Below are 21,500 nucleotides of genomic sequence, written 5' to 3' on the forward strand. Positions count from 1 at the left end.
GGTTCAAACTGATCGATTTTATTTTTGATTGATTTTTTAATTTAGACTTGATTTTCAAGTTATTTGATTTTAACCTTGGTTTGAATCTAATAACCATTAATCAATGAAATTGAACAATTTATATATATATAATTACATATAATTCATAAATTTTCAATAAAAATAAATAAATTCAAAAATCAATAAACCTATTTAGTTCGGTTCGATTTAATTGATTTTTTTATCTTTAAAATTGAACCGAACTGAAATAACTGAAATTTTTATAATATAAAATCAAATCGAACCGAATTATATTAAAAACCAATCGAATTATCGAATTAAGGAGGTTCAATTTGATTTATTCGATTTGAATTAAATAATGCTTACTCCTAGACCAAACTATATATTATTTTTTTATTTGTACCGTTTCATTCCACTTATCTATAGATGAGATTAATTCACATTCAGACTAAGTAATATTCAAGTAAAAATTTCCTATTAGTAGAAATTATAAAATTTGAACACCAAATATAATGTTTATATTCACTTTCGCTTATTCAACGGCCTATTGATATGAAAATATAGTTTAATAATATAAAAAACTATTAAATCATCTTAATATGGGAGATTACTAATTCAAATCCTATACCTTAATTTAAAATTGAAAAGACAAGAGAGATTGCGAGAGACTCACTCTGTTTCCCGCCAGTTTGAGATGCTGTTAAATGGTAAAATCCTATTAAAACCGGTCATCAACCTTCCCTTAAAACCAAATGGATTCAGATGTCCCACTACTTCTTCCTCAATCTCCTCAACAAAGCCACCTCTCTGTCTCACCTAACCCAAATCCACGCCCAGCTTCTCCTCCACGGTCTCCACACGGACATTGCAGTTGCCACCAAACTCACCCACAAGCTCTTCGATTTCAGCTCCACTTCCCGCGTACATTCCCTCTTCTTCTCCATCCCAAAACCCGATATTTTCCTCTTCAACGTCCTCATCAAGGGCTTCTCTGACAATGGCTCGCCTCTGCAGTCCATTTCACTCTTTACCCATTTGAGAAGAAGGCGTGGTCTTCATCCTGATAACTTTACTTATGCTTTTGTTATATCAGCTGCTGCGAGTTTTGGGGATGCCAAGGTTGGATTGTTGCTTCATGGGAATGCTATTGTTGATGGGTTTGGTTCAGACTTATATGTTGGTTCTGCTCTCGTCGATATGCACTTTAAACTCTTTAGGGAAGATTGGGCGCAGAAGGTGTTTGATAGGTTGCCTCATAGAGATACTGTTTTGTGTAACACGATAATTTCTGGTTTGGTGAGGGTATGTTGTTATGAGGACTCCATCAGACGTTTTAAGGATATGGTTTCTGGTAATGGGCCACGGTTTGATGCCACTACAGTAATAGCAGTGTTGCCAGCTGTGGCAGAATTACAGAAGTTGAGATTAGGGATGGAGATTCAATGCTTGGCAATAAAGTTGGGCTTTCATTCTCATATTTCTTTGCTTACGGGTTTGATTTCATTGTATTCCAAATGTGGCAACGTTGAGACAGCAAACCTATTGTTTAGGGATATTGGCAGAAAAGATTTGATATCTTATAATGCTATGATTTCCGGGTTTACTTGCAATGGTGAGATAGAGTCTTCAGTGAGATTGTTCAGAGAGTGGCTTGGTTCTGGAGAGAAGGTTAATTCAAGCTCAATTGTGGGATTGATTCCTGTATATTCCCCTTTTGGTCATTTACTTCTTACTAACTGCATTCATGGCTTTTGTGTGAAATCTGGTACTGTTTCACATTCTTCTGTTTCAACTGCCTTGACTACAGTATATTGTAGATTAAATGAAATGGAATCAGCACGACAACTTTTTGATGAATCTTCAGAGAAAACTTTAGCTTCTTGGAATGCCATGATAGCAGGTTATACCCAAAATGGTTTAACAGAAACAGCAATTTCTCTTTTTCAAGAAATGCAGATGTCTAATGTCAGTCCAAATCCTGTCACAGTTACAAGTATTCTTTCAGCTTGTGCTCAACTTGGAGCCTTGAGTCTAGGAAAATGGGTACATGGTTTAGTTGAGAATAAGAGCTTTGAGTCTAATATATATGTTTCAACTGCTTTAATCGACATGTATGCAAAGTGTGGGAGCATTTTAGAGGCTCGGCAATTATTTGAGTCAATGCCTCAGAAGAATGAGGTAACTTGGAATGCCATGATTTCTGGATATGGTGTCCATGGGCATGGGCAGGAAGCTCTAGAACTCTTCTATGAGATGTTGAATTCTGGCATTCGACCATCTAGAGTCACTTTTCTTTCTGCATTGTATGCTTGCAGTCATGCTGGCTTAGTAAGAGAAGGAGATGAAATTTTCCATTGCATGGTCCATGACTATGGGCTTGAACCCTTACCTGAGCATTATGCGTGCATGGTTGACATCCTTGGGCGAGCAGGAAAATTGCAGGATGCTTTGCAATTTATCAAGAGAATGCCTGTTGAACCAGGTCCCCCTGTGTGGGGTGCGTTGCTCGGTGCTTGCATGATTCACAAGGACACTAGCCTAGGCCGTGTGGCATCCCAAATGCTATTTGAATTGGACCCACAAAACATGGGTTACTATGTCTTGATGTCAAATATTTACTCCACTGAGAGGAACTATCCACAAGCTGCTTTAGTGAGACAAACAGCTAAGAGTAGAAACCTGATAAAGACTCCAGGCTGCACCTTAATTGAGGTTGGCCAGGTTCCACATGTCTTCACGTCTGGTGATCGGTCCCATCCTCAATCAAAAGCAATCTATTCAGAGCTTGATAATTTGACTGCAAAGATGAAGGAGGCTGGATTTCAGACAGAGACAGATACTGCTTTACATGATGTGGAGGAGGAAGAGAAGGAACTGATGATGAAGGTTCATAGTGAGAAGTTAGCTATTGTTTTTGGCCTTATCTCTACTGAACCTGGAACTGAAATTAGGATCATTAAGAATCTCCGGGTTTGTTTAGATTGTCATACAGCAACTAAATTTATATCTAAGATTACAGAGAGGGTTATTGTGGTAAGGGATGCGAAAAGGTTCCATCATTTCAAGGATGGTGTGTGTTCTTGTGGAGACTATTGGTGACAAATTTGTTGTCTACAATGATTATGGTATGTGAGTATTGAACAATCATCTAATCTCTCACACTTTTGTTGATTATATAGCAGTGATAAAGCAGGACAATGAAACTGTCATTTTGAGATGCATGACATTTCATTGAAACTTACCAAGTCACTGAATATTCGAAAGACTTTGTTAAAAATTATTAACTAGCAGGTTTTTTTTTTTTTTTTTTTTTTGGTTGTTTAAATTCTATGTTTACCTAATTCTTGATGTCAATATGAAAACCAGTTATATCAAGCCAATGCTCTTCATAGCATGTAAAGGCCAGATCATTTCTGTTATGTTCCTTTACTTTTATATTCAGATTCAGTTGAATTGAAGTGAGGAAGTTCCAAGCTCTTTTAATTGTTCCTACAAATTTCAAGCATTCTCAGGATGTCAGACACTTATCAGGTAATCTTAATTTTTTTTGACTCGTGATGTTATTGAAAAATGTCGTTGAAGAAGCATGCTTACCTGTTTTCATGCATGCTATACGCTATGCTCTTTATACTTTTTATATGTTTCAATGTGGAAAAATTAACCCTCTTCAACTTAACCCCAAATTGAATTTCTTTTAGCTGGTCATTCAATCTATGGTAAATATCTACGTTGAATAGGTTATTATTATTATTATTATTGACTGGAATAAGTGAAATATGTTTTCTCAGTTATGGAGACATTTTGTGATAATTAGTCATCTATGGAACGCTGCACTGTCCTTCACTTTCTGAATTTTGCTTGTATAATTAAATTGTTTTCGAAAATGTATCTATTATCACAATATCTTAGCTATCCAAAATTATAGGATGAAGTTTCTAATGATGAAAATTCTGATGTATCCTTATTTCTGTGTAACCAGAGAGAGAACACATTTCTGTACAAGAAAATATTCTAGGAAAAACTATTATTTTATATTAGTATTTAAGAGTTAATTTATAACTTCTGTTTTATTTTCAGTCCTTTATTTTGAAAACTAATATTTTCTATTTCTTTTGTCAATTAAGTAGTTATGCCATAATCTAATTGCTTCAATGGTCGACTCAGATGGCCTACCTAGATGATTGGGCTTTACTTGAAAGAGATCATTTAATTTCATTATCTGGGGCTTTGGAAGATATGGAGGCAACCACTCTTCGTCTTCCACTGACTGGAGGGGCAAAGGTATTTTTGGCTGTAAAAGATCATTGGAATTGGTTTTTGAAGAGACAAATATCTAGCATCTTTATTTGATTTCTACTTTTATTCAAGCAGATATAGACTCCTTGAAGGCTGCTATTTGCTCTGCTATTGGTATGAAGCAGGCAATGGGATCCTCCATATGTTTTTTACTCTCAAGGATTAGATAGATGCCTTCTCTCTCTCTCTCTCTCTCTCTCTTTACACACGCACACTCACGCACTTGTGTTGCAATTCACATGTAAAGCATAATGGTAAATTTAGCTTTGCTCTGACCTATTTGTTTATCCATATAGCTAAACCCAACTAGTTTGGAATTAAGGTTTAGTTGTGATTGTTGTTGTTATTGAGCTATTTGTTTGTTCTATGATTATTAGGACTGCACATTGGTCATGCCATAATGCAATTGTTTCTTAGGTGGTTCTGGAACTAATTACTATGTCGCAATTGATAGGTTAAAAGGGTAACTCTTTCTTTAAGATTTTGATGAGTGAACCATTTGCTTGTTTATGGAGCCAAGTCTCATTGTATTCAGTGGTACGTAATTTGAAGGATTGTTAATAACTCTATATTATAGGTGTAAGTGATATATTTTGTTCGTGGTTTGATGTCTCATGTCACTACTGCTTTTTCATAATATCTTAGCTAGAAAACTGTTCTGCTGATTTAAAGTTGTGATGATGCTAGGGTTTCATGCTATGATAAAATAGAATATTTGATTTTCTTTGTGCTTTGGAATAGTTTATTTGAGAATAAATCATCTATTAAAAGACATTGTGATGTAGAATCAATAGAGTATTGGGAAACAAAGGGGTGAGAAACGAATTCTTAAAGGGGGGAAAAATTCTCAATTTTATTATTATTATTATCAATAGTCAATTATCAAAAATAGTCTCTAAATATGTAGAGATCCTAGCCCTATTTATAGTGTTTTGCAAACCTAATCACATTAGGATTAGGAACCCTAATTCCAATTCTAACTAGGGATACTAGACAAAACAAACTTCCTAAATAATTAAAATACTACTTCCTAAATAATAATAATAATAATAATGATGATGATGATGATGATGATGATGATGATGATGATGATGATGATGGTGATGATAGAATTCCTTGATAATAAAAATACTACCAATATTTCCTAAATAATAGAAATATAATCTTTCTAGTTTTACAATAAAAATTAAATCAAAACAATCCCTAAATCTTATTTTCTTGTACTGCATCACATAGTCTCCCTTTAATAGTTAATATTGACAAAAGAAGATAATATAGTCTATATAGCCATTCAGGTGGTTATCAAGGCCTAATGAAACTCATTAGAATGTTATTCACACATGTACAACTCCTACTTAGTTTTAGACAGATCCTTGCTTTTAACTTTTAAAACTATTTTATTTAGTTTGTGTGAGAGTTACTACAGAACTATCATCTAGAAACTTTGCTCCTTTGAAGCATAAATTTTAGCAACAATACCTTGATACCAAACCTCAACATGCTTTTTCATCTAGTTTGTAGGCCATGCAGTAGATAAACATTACTCCAATTTCATATCACTTGTAACTAAATAAAGGTGAATCTTACACAAGAAGGTACCTATTTGGAAAAGGCAAAAGATTGAGGCATATATAATAAGCTAAAAGCCTGGTTTGGATATAAGCCAATGGGATGGTATTCTTTTGAAACATTCAGTAAACCAATTTCATATATGTGAGAGTTGATGAGATTTTCCTTAATTTAAGGAGAAGATCACTCCTTAATTTGGAGAATGATTTATCTCCATAATTCAAGTGATTTTAGGATAATTTACAAAATGATTTATCTCCATAATTCAAGGGATTTTAGGAGTAATATATGGATTTATATCTTCTATCTTCCGTTTTAAAAGTTTTTATGTAAAGTGTGTGAAGTGAAATGAAAAATGTAGTCTTTATAGCCTTTGTGTTTTTTTCTTCCTTTCTTTGTCTTTTTCTTCTTGTTGTCTCTTTCCAAAACTTAACATGGTATCAGAGCCTGCATAAAATTATGGGATTTCTTCTTTCTTATTGTCCTCCTTCACAAAGTTATGGATTTGAATCCTAAAAACTATTTTCCTTCTTCAGAGTTTGAGCCCTAAGTTATTTATCTTCTTATTCTCTTTCTTTCTAAAAACTTAACAAAACTATTCATATTATTCTCCTTCTCCTCCTCCTTCATGATTTGAGAGTCACAGGTTGAAGCCCTTACTCTTCTCTTCTCCTTCATTAGAGACTAGGGTCTTAGTCCCTGCTTTGTCATCTCTTTTTTCTTCTATTAAGGTTGAGAAAACAAATATGGTTTGAAAACACAAAGGCCTCATACCTTTCAAGTCTCTCTCACCTTTTGTGCTAAAAAATAGATAAATTTCAGTAACTGTTCTTGAATTTAAGAGATTGTAACATCACAGTCTCTCAACTTAAAAATATAATATAAAACTTTATCAACTTTTAAATTTTGCACTGTAAAATCCCTCTGACCTCCAATCACCGGTTTCCCAATTAAAAGCTAACGTTGATAAATTCAACGTGGGTTGTGGAATTTAGACAACATTTGTCTTTCTTCTTTCATTTCACGTATAACAAGATCATCATTCAATTTTACTTATCCTTTAACTTTGCCATTTGTAACATTATTATCCCACAACTTTATATCAATGTAACACTATTGTGGTTTAAAACTACATTCTCATGATCACATCCAATATAAATATACCATTACATTAATGTAAAAAAGTTAAATCTAAGATTAAAAACTCTAGTTATGGTATATTTATATTGGATGGGATTATGAAAATGTAGTTTTAAACCACAATGGTATTACATTGATGTAAAGTTGTGGGATAATGATATTACAAATGACAAAGTTGAAGGACAACGGTATTAACTACTAAAATTGAAGGATGGTCTTGTTATACGTGGCATGAAAGAGAAATGTTGACTAAGTGCCATATTGGATTTGTCCATGTCAGTGTTTAATCGGGAAACTGGTGATTGGAGGTGAGAGGGATTTTACTGTACAAAATTTAAAAGCTGAGAGAGTTTTATGTTACATTTTTAAATTGAGGGACTGGGGAGTTATAATCGTATAAGTTCAGAGATAATTGTTGAAATTTATCACATTGGATTCAAATCCTTGAAAACTAGATATGATTAATTGATTTTTAATGTTAATTTTTTTTCTCTTTCCATATGTAGAGTCACTTTTCTTTTTCTCATGGTAAAAGGTCAAGCATGCCTCAATATGCAAACTTTTCCTGGATGTGCATGCAATATCCTATTAGAAAACAATGGTTTTCTTCTCTTGTTGTATTGTGTACAATAATTGACTTTTGGTAAAATACACAGCTGAGTCTTGCTTTTCTGAAAGTGAGCTGAAATATAACTTTTGTCCTCTCCTTAAAGCAATGTACAATTTATCCTTGAGTTTTTAAATGGAACAACTATTTAGTTCCTGATGTTATGCATTTCCATCCATTTATTTAGATACTAAAGGTTGTCTTGTTTAAAATTTCAAGGTCCAAAATTTGTTTCATTTAAAAAGTGAGAGACTAAAGTGTGTATGGTTTTGAAAAAATTATTAAATGTAAATGAACAAAAAAGTTAAGGGCCATTTAATTCACTTTGAAAGCGGGGAAAAAAAAAAGGTGAGGATCCAAATGTATATTTTGAGCAAGTCAAGGGAGGTTTTGTGATTTACCCTTTTTAACGTAAACATTTGGATGGTTACAAAAAAAAAAAAAATGGTTTCAACACATACCTGAAATCTTATTTGTATTGCTTTTCCTTGTGTAGTCATTTCTTGTTTATGAATTTGAACATGTTCTTGGCAGTCTTTGTGGACGTTAGGATTTCCTTTAATGGATTTTTTTTTGTAGATAAGCATAGGAGCTCTACTTTGCAACTGAGGACAATACTGTAGAATGCCTGTCCTTTAGAAAACAAACTCAAGGTAAAAACAAAATAAAACGTTCTCCTTGAAGCATCATCTAGTATACTTCGGAAGATTGCCTTTCACATCGATTGAACTATTGAAAGACTTTTATATGGGACCTTCTGTCCTGTTATGGAAAGTCAATCACTATATTATTTCTCTGTATATTCTGTATTCTGTATTCCTATTTAGGATTTCTTATTTATGATTTTTTCCTAATTAGTAGAACACAATTATAGGAATCAATTGTATATATATACCCATGTACAGATTAATTGAAATCAATGAGAATCATCTCTTTCTACATGGTATCAGAGCAGGTCATCAATCTAGGGTGACTATTTGTTCTCACTACCCAGCTCAGGAGAGACCTTGGCCGCCGACCGGCCGTTTCAATCCCGATCAACCTCGCCGCCGTCGCCTCAACCCCCTCATTCCACCACCGTGTCTTTGTTGCACGATCCAAAGATACCATTAAAGGACTTCTGAGGTTTGACTCTCAGATCTTATTTCGGTAGTTGCTTGATTTGTGATTTTGGGTTATTTTGCTGCTATAAGCACTTTGGATTAGCGTTTCGGTTAGTTTTCTTTGTCTCAACAAATGGCAGACAATAAGAATGTTATTTCTGATGTGATTCCGGTGATGACTAAGATCACGGAACACAAACTTAATGGTTCGAATTACAGGTGGAGTAAGATCATTAGGGTCTATTTGCGTAGCATTGATAAGGATGATCACCTTACTAAAGATTCACCCACCGATGATACACGACAAACTTGGCTAAGGGAGGATGCTCGGTTGTTTCTGACTTGAACTCGATTCATAGTGAGGTAATTAGTTTAATTAATCACCGTGAATTTGTTAAGGAATTGATGGATTACTTAGATTTTCAGATTCGTAAAGGGAATATCTCCGTATTTATGATGTTTGTAAGGCATTTTACCGTGCTGAGAAAGATGATAAGTCTCTCACGGCTTATTTTATGGATTTTAAACGGGTATATGAGGAACTTAATGTATTGTTGCCTTTTAGTCCTGATGTTAAAGTTCAGCAGGCCCAACGGGAGCAATCGGCATTATGAGTTTTCTTGTAGGCCTTCCTTGAGTATGAGATGCTAAATCTCGATTCTCTCGATTCGAGATTTCCTCTTTGCATGAAACGTTCACATGGGTCCTTGTGCAGAGAGTACTCAATCTTCACACCGCCAAGAGTGCTCTTATTAGCCGTAATCCAAATGGACAACAGGTAATAGAAGAGGAAGTAGAGGAGGAATTACAGCAAATGTATAATCGTAATGGAGAGGCTAGTTCTAATCAGGACTCAAGAGGAGTCATTTGTTATTATTGCCATGAGCCTGGCTATACAAAATATAATTGTCCGCAACTTCTGAGGAAAAATCAGCGATCACAGATGGCAAATATGGCAGCAGAGAATTCTACAGTATCTTCCTCTGAGAAAACTATTTTGGTATCTGCAGAGGATTTTGCACAATTTTCCCAGTATCAGGCATCTCTAAAGCCTATCAGTTTCCCTGTCACTGCGATCGCTGAGTCAGGTAAATCCACTACATGCCTTGTGTCTTCTTCATCCAAATGGGTTATTGATTCTGGTGCAACAGATCACATGACAGGTAATTCTAGTCTTCTATTTGCTTTTTAGTCTAATCTCACTTCCTCTACTGTTACTTTAGCTGATGGTTCTACTTCTTGTGTCATGGGTTCTGGAACTGCGAACCCGACTTCGTCAATTTCTTTGTCTTCTGTTTTGTGTCTACCAAAATTCTCTTTTAATCTACTTTCTGTTAGTAAACTTACTCGTACCTTAAATTATTTTGTTTCCTTTTTTCCTAATCAGTGTTTGTTTCAGGATCTTACGACGAATCAGATTATTGGTAGAGGACGCGAGTCAGGTGGTCTCTACATTCTGGAAAATCATGTACCGCGGTCGCTTGTTTGCTCCAGTACCTTAACACCTCTTGAAGCTCATTGTAGATTGGGTCATCCTTCTTTGTCTACCATGAAGAAGCTGTGTCCTCAATTTCGTCTTTATCGATTTAGAATGTGAGTCGTGTCAGTTTGCAAAACATCATTGTTTGCCTTCTGTGTCTAGAGTCAATAAACGGGCTTCATCCCCTTTTGAGTTAGTTCATTCTGATGTTTTGGGTCCTTGTTCTATTACATCTAAAACTGGATTTCGTTATTTTGTTACTTTTGTTGATGATTACTCTCGTGTTACCTGGTTATATTTAATGAAGAATCGTTCTGAGTTGTTTTCTATCTTTTGTGCCTTTTGTAATGAAATCAAAACTCAATTTAATATTTCTGTGCGCATATTAAGAAGTGATAATGCCAAAGAATACTTTTCAGCGCAATTTCAGTCTTATATGACACAAAATGGCATTCTTCATCAGTCTTCCTGTGCGGATACCCCATCCCAAAATGGCGTGGCCGAAAAAAAAAATCGTCATTTTCTTGAGGTAACTCGTGCTCTTCTTTTTCAAATGAAAGTACCTAAACACTTTTGGGCGGATGCGCTTCTCTGACATGTTTTTTGATCAATCGTATGCCGTTTTCTGTTCTTAATGGGGATATTCCTTATACTACTTTGTTTCCTACAAAATCTTTGTTCCCTATTGAACCCCGTATTTTTTGTTGTACCTGTTTTGTGCGTGATGTTCGTCCACAGGTTACTAAATTGGATCCAAAATCTCTCAAATGTGTCTTCCTTGGGTACTCCCGGCTCCAAAAAGGGTACCGTTGTTTCTCTCCTACTCTTAATCGTTATCTTGTTTCTGCAGATGTCACATTTTTTGAGTCCACTCCATTTTTTCCTCCATCATTTGTGTATGAAAGTCAGGGGGAGGAGGATGATCTCTTAATATATACTGTCCAACCAATGTCTAGTCCTCTCCCACAGCCTGTTCTTTCTGTCTCTAGACCTACTCGACCTCCCGTTGTTCATGTTTATTCCAGGAGATTGGAGATTCCTGACTCAGATCCTCCACCAACTACTTCGTTGGGCGATCCTGTACCTCATACTGATCATGATTCTGATCTAGACTTACCCATTGCTCTTCGTAAAGGTAAACGTTCATGTACTTACCCTATCTCTTCTTTTGTTTCTTATAATCAATTGTCTTCTTGTTCTCGGTGTTTTGTTACTTCTTTAGACTCTGTTCCTATCCCTAATACTGTTAATAAGGCACTGTCTCATCCTGGCTGGTGTGATGCTATGAAAGAGGAAATGGAGGCTTTAAATGCTAATGGTACATGGGAACTATTGCCTTTGCCCACTGGTAAGAAAGTTATTGGATGCAAATGGGTATTTACAGTAAAGGTAAATCCTGATGGTTCTGTGGGTATTTACAGTAAAGGTAAATCCTGATGGTTCTGTGGCTAGGTTAAAAGCACGCCTTGTAGCAAAAGGATATGCTCAGACATATGGGGTTGATTACTCTGATACTTTTTCTCTTGTAGTTAAACTTACTTCTATTCGCTTGTTTATCTCTTTAGCAGCTACATATGATTGGCCCCTGCATCAATTGGATATCAAGAATGCTTTTCTTCATGGTGATCTTCAGGAGGAGGTGTATATGGAGCAACCACCTGGGTTTGTTGCTCAGGGGGAGTTGGGTAAAGTTTGTAGGCTTCGGAAGTCTCTTTATGACTTGAAACAAAGTCCTAGGGCATGGTTTGGGAGATTCAGTGAAGCAGTACAGGAATTTGGTATGCAAAAGAGTAAGTGTGATCACTCAGTATTTTATAGGCAATCTGAGGCTGGCCTAATTCTCTTGGTAGTCTATGTGGATGACATTGTCATCACTGGGAGTGACTCTGCAGGTATTTCATCTCTTAAAACCTTCCTCCAAACTCAGTTTCAGACCAAAGACTTGGGACTGTTAAAGTATTTCTTGGGTATCGAAGTTATAAGAAGTAAGAAGGGTATTTTCTTGTCTCAAAGAAAATATGTCCTCGATCTATTGACAGAGACAGGAAAATTAGGTGCTAAGCCTTGTAGCGCACCAATGACTCCAACTTTACAACTGTTAGCAGGGGATAGTGAGTTGTTTGAAGATCCAGAGAGATACAGGAGATTGGTAGGAAAATTGAACTACCTTACAGTCACTCGTCCTGACATTGCTTATGCCGTTAGTGTGGTAAGTCAGTTTATGTCTTCCCCAACTGTTGCTCATTGGGAAGCCTTGGAACAAATCTTGTGTTATCTGAAGGGCGCTCCAGGAAGAGGTTTGCTATATGGCAATCATGGGCATTTGAATGTTGAATGTTTTTCAGATGCCGACTGGGCTGGATCTAAGGTTGACAGGAGGTCAACTACTGGATATTGCGTTTTTATTGGAGGAAATTTGGTGTCTTGGAGAAGCAAGAAGCAGAGTGTAGTTTCTCGATCTAGTGCTGAATCCGAATACAGAGCCATGACACAATCAGTATGTGAGGTAATGTGGATACTTCAATTACTAGATGAGACAGGTTTTAAGACCTCCCTGCCTGCGAAATTGTGGTGTGATAATCAAGCTGCTCTTCATATTGCTTCTAATCCGGTGTTTCATGAGCGGACCAAACATATTGAGATTGATTGTCACTTTATTCGTGAAAAGATTCAACAACAGATCATCTCAACAGGACACATCAAAACTGGAGAGCAGTTAGGAGATATTTTCACAAAAGCTCTGAATGGAGCTAAGATTGACTACATTTGTAACAAGTTGGGCATGATTAACATTTATGCTCCAACTTGAGGGGGAGTGTTATGGAAAGTCAATCACTATATTATTTCTCTGTATATTCTGTATTCCTATTTAGGATTTCTTATTTATGATTTTTTCCTAATTAGTAGAACACAATTATAGGAATCAATTGTATATATATACCCATGTACAGATTAATTGAAATCAATGAGAATCATCTCTTTCTACATGTCCCATTTCTTATTCTTTAGAAATTATATTTTATTTCCCAATTAGAGGGTGGTAACTTGAAATTATTCTGCAATCCTTGGGCAAGTTGGTGTAAAAAAACAACATAAGAATCAAATCTCACTTCAGTTACAAAACTTGGTACAATGCAAAATGTTGCACAAAAATTTTCACTCTAGTTTTATTTCTTGTGATTGCATTTTGTTAACTCATGCATCATATTTGATATACTTGTAAAAGCGAGAATGTACGTATATCTTCCAGAGATGCACATATAAAACAAACTTCTTAGCAGTTGATTCCACATTGTTTGGTGTCAGGACCCTTGGTTTTCATGACAAATGGGTCTATTCGAACCCAAAGCAAGGAGAAGATTGAAGCCAAGAGAACAGACCAGATAACAACAATGGTTGGTGTCCTATTTTGCCGCCCCATCAGACCTTTCAGGAATGGGTAGAGATGGACAATCACCCAGAAGGCAAAGAAGAGCTTCCCAAATAATGGCCCCCATGATTGGTATCCATTGTTTATGGCATCTGAAACTCCAGCAACAACGCCAACAAGGTTGATGATTAGGATGGTAGTTGGAGGTATCAGGAGCGTTGTCCATTTAAAAGTGTATAGTTCTCCAAACTCTTCATCGTCAGTTGCCTTGGATGTAACTGTGAAGTTTGTGTCAATACCAGCTAAAACCTTCAGAAGACCTTGCACAACAGCAAAGAGGTGAGCTGATATACCACCAATGACCCAAAATTGCTCATTTCTCCACCATTCTTCAATGCTCACCCCACTCCATCTTAGCTCAAGAATACCAGTTGCAAAGATTGATATGAACAAAGCAATGAAGAAAAGACTTGCAAAGGTGCTTATCTGTATTGTAATAAATATGTTAAATATTGTCTTAGAAACAAACCAGTTCATGCTATGCTTATGCTAACAAGGAATTTGGAAACATATTTACTTAAATCTTCATCGAGTTTCTTATGAATCTCGTGTGTCGTGTTGGCTTGAAGTTAAGTAATTTAGGCTGATGATAAAATCCATGTTTAACTTTTGTGCCTTCTCAAAGCTATGCATGTGTTATTTGTTAGTCTTTCATGATTCACTGGAGACAAATCAATTATATCATTACCTCTGGCATGATGAATTTATCTGTCAACAAGCAGATGGCAGGCAAGGTACAATATGCAAGGAGTGGCAAAGAGGTGAAGGGATAGACGGTTGTGTTGACATATGCGAATCTCTCAAGCCACTTGAGCTGTCCTTCCTTGTAGCCATACCAGACAGGGCTGTGACGACTAAAGAAGATCTCAACTGAACCAAGAGCCCACCGAAGCACTTGGTTGAGCCGATCAGATAGATTGATGGGTGCTGAACCTTTAAATGCAGGTCTCTTTGGCATGCAGTAGATGGATCTCCAGCCACGACAATGCATCTTGAAACCAGTAAGGATATCCTCTGTAATTGAACCATAAATCCAGCCAAGCTGCATAGGCAAAAGCAACATTAATCAAGAGAGCAAAATTTGTACCTAGAGGATTTATGAAGTTTTGGTTGTTACCTCAGTTCCCCAGTCGGTTTTGTCCTCATAGCCACAGCTAATCACATGAATTGCTTCTTTAAGCAAAGCTGCAGGACTTGAGGAAGGAGGGACACCACCTTCTTCCATTAAAGTTGAAGTCACAAAAATTGCTGACTGTCCAAATCTCTTCTCAAAATTCATTTGGGACATCAAAAGTTGCTTGTCATCATCCATTCCTGCCAATACAAGAAAAGAAAAAAAAATGATGGAACATATTAGGATGACGAATGAAGGAAAAAGAAGCTTTATGAAGCAAGTAACAATAACAGATTGATCGGTGAGCTATGAATTTTTTTACCAACCTTCAAGATTTATAGCTTCTCCATTGACACCTTTCTTAGATTGCTTCTTTTTACGGCGTCCGAAACATGGGCAACAGTCACAGCTAACCATCTTTGGGCGCTTAGGACCCTTCGGAGGTTCATAACCATACAAGGCTTGTCTTCTAAAAACACATCCTGTCCCGACATACACAGGACCCTGAATTCCATCTAGACCTTTCATGTTAATCTGCAGAAACATAGAGATTAGACGGGTACATCATTTTGATACTTCATCCATGCAAAATTTATATATTATAAACAAATGACTTACATCAAAGAAGACTGTGTTTCTGTTTGCATATCGATCGTGTCTGTCGATACCATCGAATCTTTGAGGGAATTGTACATAGCACATTTTCTTCCCTGTCTGAGGATCCATCAAGAAACACATGGCTTCCCTAACGGCCTTGCTGTTATTGACATAGTGATCACAATCCAAGTTCAGCATGAAAGGAGCATTGGTAAGTACTGCAGAGACACGAATCTGGGAATTGCCAAGGAAAAAATCAAGCAACGAAGCCTTGCAAACTTGAAGCTGCAGGATGTAAAAGAAAGATCTTGTGGAAGTTTAGTAATTAATTACCAGGGCATTCATGGCACCAGCTTTCTTGTGATGTGCAAAACCAGGCCTCTTCTCACGAGATACATAAACGAGTCGAGGGAGCTCATTTCCTTCAACATCATGACCTCCACTGTGACCCAGAAACACTTGAATCATTCCAGGGTGATCTCTAGTATTGTTTCCAGGCCATGGAGTCCCATCTTGCATGATCCATCCCTCTGGAGGAACCTTTTGTGCTTTTGCTACAATTGCATTTATTCTAACCTTGAATTCTTCATATTCTCTCTTTCAAAACACAAAAATATATCAAATATTCATTAGCCAAAACAGCTCCAAGCCCTGCCATTAGTAAAGATGGTATAGAGAAATTAGTCACAAACCTTCATAGCTCTTCGTTCTTTAACGAAGGTAGGCTGAACCTTGTCCTTAAGATAATCCACCTTTAAAGCAAAGTACATCTCAGGGGCTCGAGGCTCTATGTTAAATTTCTTGCAAAATGGCACCCATTTTCGAGCAAATTCAGCAGTTTCAGATAAGGCTTCAAAGGTGCACATGGAAGCACCATCATCTGACAAGTAACATGAGATCTTTTCTACTGGGTAGTCCACGGCCAATATTGACAATATAGTATTTGCAGTCACAAGAGGAGGTTCCTTCATAGGATCCACAGTACTCACAAAGAAATCCACTGGAGCTAGCATATTAGGCTCACCTTCCCTCTCATACCTGCATCACAAAACTCATCACTAACCATCGTAAGATTTTTCATAATAAATGAATTACGGCAGGCCATATGGACTCTTATGTAATACTAGGCTACACAATACTAAATAACCTTTTTTACAAACTCTCACTTAAAATCAAAAGCTCATTATATTTGTGAAATTATAACATGAAACAGTATATGCGTGGTTCTTCACATGTCCCATGTAATAATTCTTTATTATATTGCTGGATGGAAACTCAAATTTAAGATTCTATACTCCATAAGAAGACTAATTAGATTATGTCTAAAATAACATTTTGAAGGGAAAAATTTATATGGATCTATTATGGATCAAGCTATTTTGCATATGGATTCTATTATAATTAATGTTGTATTTTGAGTTTATAATAAATTAAGTATAAGCAAAAATTTATCCATTTCATGAGTCAATTTTTGAAGCTCCATAAAATTCTTGTTTAGGCTTGGTTTATCATGAATTAAAGACACAAATATATGAGTTTTAAGTAGGATCCACATATTTGTGCATAGACTAAGTATAGATAAGTTTTTTTTTTTTTTTTTTTTTTTTTGTATGTACTGAGTCTATCGTGAATTTAAAATACAAAATGTATAGTAGAACTCATCTATTAAATATATAAGTCTCACATTTTTATATGTTGGATTAATAATAAACTGAATTTAGGTAAGATTTTTTTTTTTTTCCCAAGCAATACTAAATTCAATCTCTCCATTCTCATAGGCCATCCACGGTGGAGTTACCGTTTCAAAATAAAATAACACCTCATGAGTATATTCACTTGCCAACCAGGCTAATAATGGATTAGCTAGACAAATGTTAAAAGTTTTCATATAGAGAGTTTTATCCATGAAAATTGTAGAGCTGTAATACCTGATAGAGAGGCGATCAAGATAGGTCTCGCGATCAATTGGAAGCCACTTGGGGAACTGATCAAGGATCCATGAAAACGCAAACCAGATTTCACAGATGATAGATGTTAGCCAGAGCCCAATTGCATCATGCACTGGGTTCAATATTCTATACCGAAGAAACAAGGCCAATATGACAAGCCGGGCCACAATAATCATTCTGTAAGGGTTGATCTTACTAGATGCAATTGGTACTTTCCTCGAAAGTGGCTGCCTTGTCTCATCTACCCTGCACCCATTATTGGTTTACACTATCAAATGATATACAGCCATGTTAAGGACTTAGCTTCAAGGGTAATAATTCATAATTATAAACAAGGTGCCAAGAATACAGGCTAAGGGATAAAACTAGAGATTCTTCTCTAGTTTGCTCATAATATGTTGAAATAGGATAAATTTTGACAACTATCCCTGAACTTATCTAATTGTAACATTACAGTCCCTCAACTTAAAAATGTAACATAAAACCCCATTAACTTTCAAATTTTGCACAGTAAAATCCCTCTAACTTATAATTACTAGTTTTTCAGTTAGACGCTGACCTCTACAGTTTCAGCATTGACTTAGTCAGTATTTTTCTTTTTTCTCTCAAGTCATGTGTAAATTGAATCATTTTTCTCTCTATAGACATAATAATTTTTCATATGTAAAAAGAATAATTTTACACTTTGCATAAGAGAGAAGAGAGAAATGTTGACTAAGTGCCATGTTGGAGCTATTTATATCAGTTTCTAACTGAAAAATCAATAATTGAAAGTCAGAAGAATTTTACTGTGCAAAATTTGAAAGTTTATGAGATTTTATGTTACATTTTAAAGTTAAAGGACTGTATTGTTACAACTATATAAATTCAGGGACAGTTATTAAAATTTATCCGTTGAAATAAAAGAGTCGACTCTAATTTAGGATTCATGTTTTATTTTTAAAAGAGCATAGAGTGGAAGGTTTTGAGTTTAAATACCCTTATTCTTGAATTGTGAAGGATAGATAATTACTCATCATTTATTACATGACTCTTAAAAAAATTAGCTAATTAATACATGTATAAGTATGCTAAATCATCTTAATTCCAGAAAGAAATTATTATTTAAATCTAATTTCTAATATTTATGGTGGGATCTATCTGTAAAATAAGTAGGAGTCACATATTTATGTTTTCGATGAATAATGCTAATTAAGTTTTTTTTAGTAATAATACATTTTAATTGCATCTTAGAAAGAGATTTTTTTTTTTTTAATTCAATAGTATTATCCTTGTGCATGCACAACCTCATTGAATCATTTTTTGTTTTTTAAATTGAAGTAGTACACATGCAAATAAGAAACATCATGTTTCTAAATAAAAATAGAAGTGGATGTTACTCACATGACTGCGTCAGGATCATCATCAGGCTCAGGTCCCAGATTGCCTTGCTGCATTTTCCAGTCATCCATCCTCTCTTTCCACCCTCCCTCCTTCTTCTCATCCCATCTTGCACTTCCTAACGTTGTTACAAAACTATGAGAAGAAAAAAAAAGGGTAGTAATCAATCCTTTCAACCAATGATAGATGTATATACTACCAGGCTCAGAAACTGGATACGGATGCACTCGTTTATGAAGTGAAGAAGCCAACATCTGATCTCCATAAGATCCCATAGGAAACTCTCCACTCACCTGCATGAATTTCCAATCTTAATTTTTATTAAAAACCGTAGAAATATTTTGATTAGTGGAACTCAGTTGGCTAAAGAAAATTGTAGAGAAAAGATTGGAAAACCAAAGCGAAGAAGAGTTGCTTACTGGTCTGGATCTGACTCCAGCGGCTATAACTGGTGGGAATTGGCTATTTTCCTCATCGTCATGGCCTCTTCCATAGGCCATCTTCCCATGAAGCATAGCCTCTGTGAGATGCTTGTTCTTCTCTTGCCCATCTTCAATATTGAACTCATGTTCAATATCATCTACGTCCTCTTCATCATCGTCTCCTGCAACCCTGGCGCTGCCTGTGCAAATTTCGTACGAAAAATAGATTGGAAAATGATCAAGAACAAGAAGAATGATACTGTTAATTTGCAGCAAATATATGTATGTATAATCACATACCCTTGAGACGCTTGTATCTGGTTTTGCACTGAGGACAAACTTGAGTTCCTTCTCTTCTTTCATACTCATAGCAAGGCTTACAAACTGGAAAACCACACTCATTGCAAGCCACAAACAGATCTCCATCCACCGTTAAGCCAATCTGATCCCCACATATCTCACAAACTTGACCATCCAAGTTCTTCAAAGGCTTGGGCTGCACAAAAAGAAGAAAACACAAAACCAATGAGCTCCGCTTCAATGGCATTGGATTTGTCTATTCCCTTCAAAAGCACAAAACACAATCTCTCCATTTATCTATTAATCAATGATCATGTCCAGAGGACTGTGAGGTTATGAATTCCAACCTCATTCGGTGTTGAATCAATAAGAAAAAACAGAAAACGCATACATTTTAGCATAAACATGCATGCATGCACATGGTTATTTGTTACCTCTTCATGGCCATGAATGACGACGAGCTCATTGCGGTTGTGAGAGCCAGCGACAAGACCAGCGCTGGCTTCCATGGTGAACGGAGGGAATAGAGCGATGGGTTAAGGGTGAGAAGAGAAGGGGGACTTTCTTTTTAATGAATGAAAAGGGTAGGATATGGGATCTGTCTCTCTCACCTAATGTGTGTCCAGGTAAGGGAGGTGGGGTGGGGGAGGTGATGGTGGTGGGCGTTGGTTGCAGAGTCGCCATTGCCCTAAAGCTAAGCTTCGTATATTTTTCAACTACCTTGTGCCCTTCGTCTGCTACTTCTCTCATGCCTTTATTTTTCACGTACTTTAATTTTTGTTTTATTTTTACAAATTAAGAAAGTGTGTTGAAAAAGAAAATATGGTGACGACTTTTTTTTTTTTTTTGTCCCTTTCTTTTCAAGGTTGCGTTATTAATTTGCTATACACTCTTTTTTAATATTTTTGAGAAGATTTCTGTATAATTAATTATTTAGACACTTGGCCATGTAACCTTGTCACACTTAGCTATAATCATGGTACAATTAAATGTTTTTTAAATAAATTTAGATTGGATTTGAATTTTAAGATTTAAATTTTAAATATTTAATTTAAAATTTAGAATTCATAAATTTAAAAATTTTTTATTTAGCTATTAAAAAGAATTTCTTACTTAAAATTACTTAGAAGTTGTGACATTATATAAAGTAAAAGTAATTATTTCAAATTTTTAATTTTTAAGCTTATCATGAAATTTAAATTTATTTTCATTTAAAATATTTAAATAATATATTTAGTTCAAATTTAGAGTATCAAATCCCTCGGTCCAAATATAACATATTAGGTTGTTTATAAATTAAGTCAATAAAATTAACTTATAAAATATATGTTTAATAAGAAGTTAGAATTTTAAATCCCTGCAATCCCTCTCTAATCATTTTTTTTAAAGGTAATAATTTTTTATTATCAACGAAGATTTTATGAGTAATTTTTTTATTTAAATTTAATTTATTGTGATCAAAATTCAAAATAAATTATATATAATAAAACGTATTTATTAAATAAATGAGATTAACATATTTATATATTAAATTTATAATAAATCGAGTCTAAAAATTTTTTTTTTCATACTTTTCATAATCTGATCACAAAGTTTATATAAATACTTATTAAAAAAAAGTAAAATAAAATTACCATTTAAACCAACATTTTAAATTATATATGTTGGGAAACTTCTGAGAACTTTCAGCAACTGAATCATGCGCGTGTAATTAGTGCAACAATTTTTTGCAATAATATTTGCTTGCTTCCTTGATCTAATATAACATTGGGAGGCCAATAATCGCAGCATAATTGATCTTCCTGCACTATCTTAAAGGGCTAATTATTGAATACGCTCTAAACACTAAAAAATAGTGTTTCTTTAGATATAATAAAATAAATTTTCCTTATTTATAAAGAGGTGAGATTCATAATTATAGAGAAATGACATATGTGTACCGGATGCACCTAATAATCTCTCGTCTTAAAGATGTAGAGAGTAGAGAGATCTCAAATTTGAGTATCCCATCTATCAATTTTAAAATTATTCACAAATATATGAGAAAATGATGTATAGCCCATCAATTGTAAACGGCTCATAAAATTTTTTTCGACATCACGATTCATCGTGA

General features: G+C 35.2%; 2 protein-coding genes across 13 annotated transcripts; one reads left to right on the top strand and one right to left on the bottom strand.

Moving 5' to 3' along the window:
- The first annotated feature begins 624 nt into the window (after positions 1-624).
- On the top strand, positions 625-15,317 carry LOC110671202 (pentatricopeptide repeat-containing protein At4g30700). Of its 11 annotated transcripts, none has more exons than XM_058139288.1 (8): positions 625-3,125; positions 3,367-3,531; positions 4,165-4,281; positions 4,372-4,410; positions 4,751-4,833; positions 8,192-8,265; positions 13,502-14,043; positions 14,348-15,317. In XM_058139288.1, the coding sequence occupies exon 1, from the start codon at positions 763-765 to the stop codon at positions 3,097-3,099; it is 2,337 nt and encodes a 778-aa protein (XP_057995271.1). In that variant the 5' UTR covers positions 625-762; the 3' UTR covers positions 3,100-3,125; positions 3,367-3,531; positions 4,165-4,281; positions 4,372-4,410; positions 4,751-4,833; positions 8,192-8,265; positions 13,502-14,043; positions 14,348-15,317. The 11 variants fall into 11 exon arrangements, with proteins under 11 accessions (XP_057995271.1, XP_021689294.2, XP_057995267.1 ...); XM_021833602.2 differs by having other exon boundaries at positions 626-3,125; positions 3,443-3,531; XM_058139284.1 differs by having other exon boundaries at positions 626-3,531.
- LOC110671201 (cellulose synthase A catalytic subunit 7 [UDP-forming]) lies at positions 13,276-19,982 on the bottom strand. 2 transcript variants are annotated; one of them, XM_058139283.1, is made up of 13 exons: positions 19,822-19,982; positions 19,388-19,583; positions 19,085-19,287; positions 18,865-18,958; positions 18,669-18,783; positions 17,265-17,531; positions 16,029-16,374; positions 15,670-15,933; positions 15,358-15,570; positions 15,066-15,273; positions 14,743-14,939; positions 14,314-14,667; positions 13,276-14,051 (listed from the first exon to the last, which is right to left on the bottom strand). In XM_058139283.1, exons 1-13 carry the CDS (start codon positions 19,894-19,896, stop codon positions 13,470-13,472), a joined length of 3,114 nt encoding a protein of 1,037 aa, XP_057995266.1. In that variant the 5' UTR covers positions 19,897-19,982; the 3' UTR covers positions 13,276-13,469. The 2 variants fall into 2 exon arrangements, with proteins under 2 accessions (XP_057995266.1, XP_057995265.1); XM_058139282.1 differs by having other exon boundaries at positions 18,669-18,958; positions 19,822-19,979.
- Between the last annotated feature and the right edge of the window lie 1,518 nt (positions 19,983-21,500).

Source organism: Hevea brasiliensis, chromosome 17, assembly GCF_030052815.1.
Source record: "Hevea brasiliensis isolate MT/VB/25A 57/8 chromosome 17, ASM3005281v1, whole genome shotgun sequence".
NCBI classification, from domain to species: domain Eukaryota; kingdom Viridiplantae; phylum Streptophyta; class Magnoliopsida; order Malpighiales; family Euphorbiaceae; genus Hevea; species Hevea brasiliensis.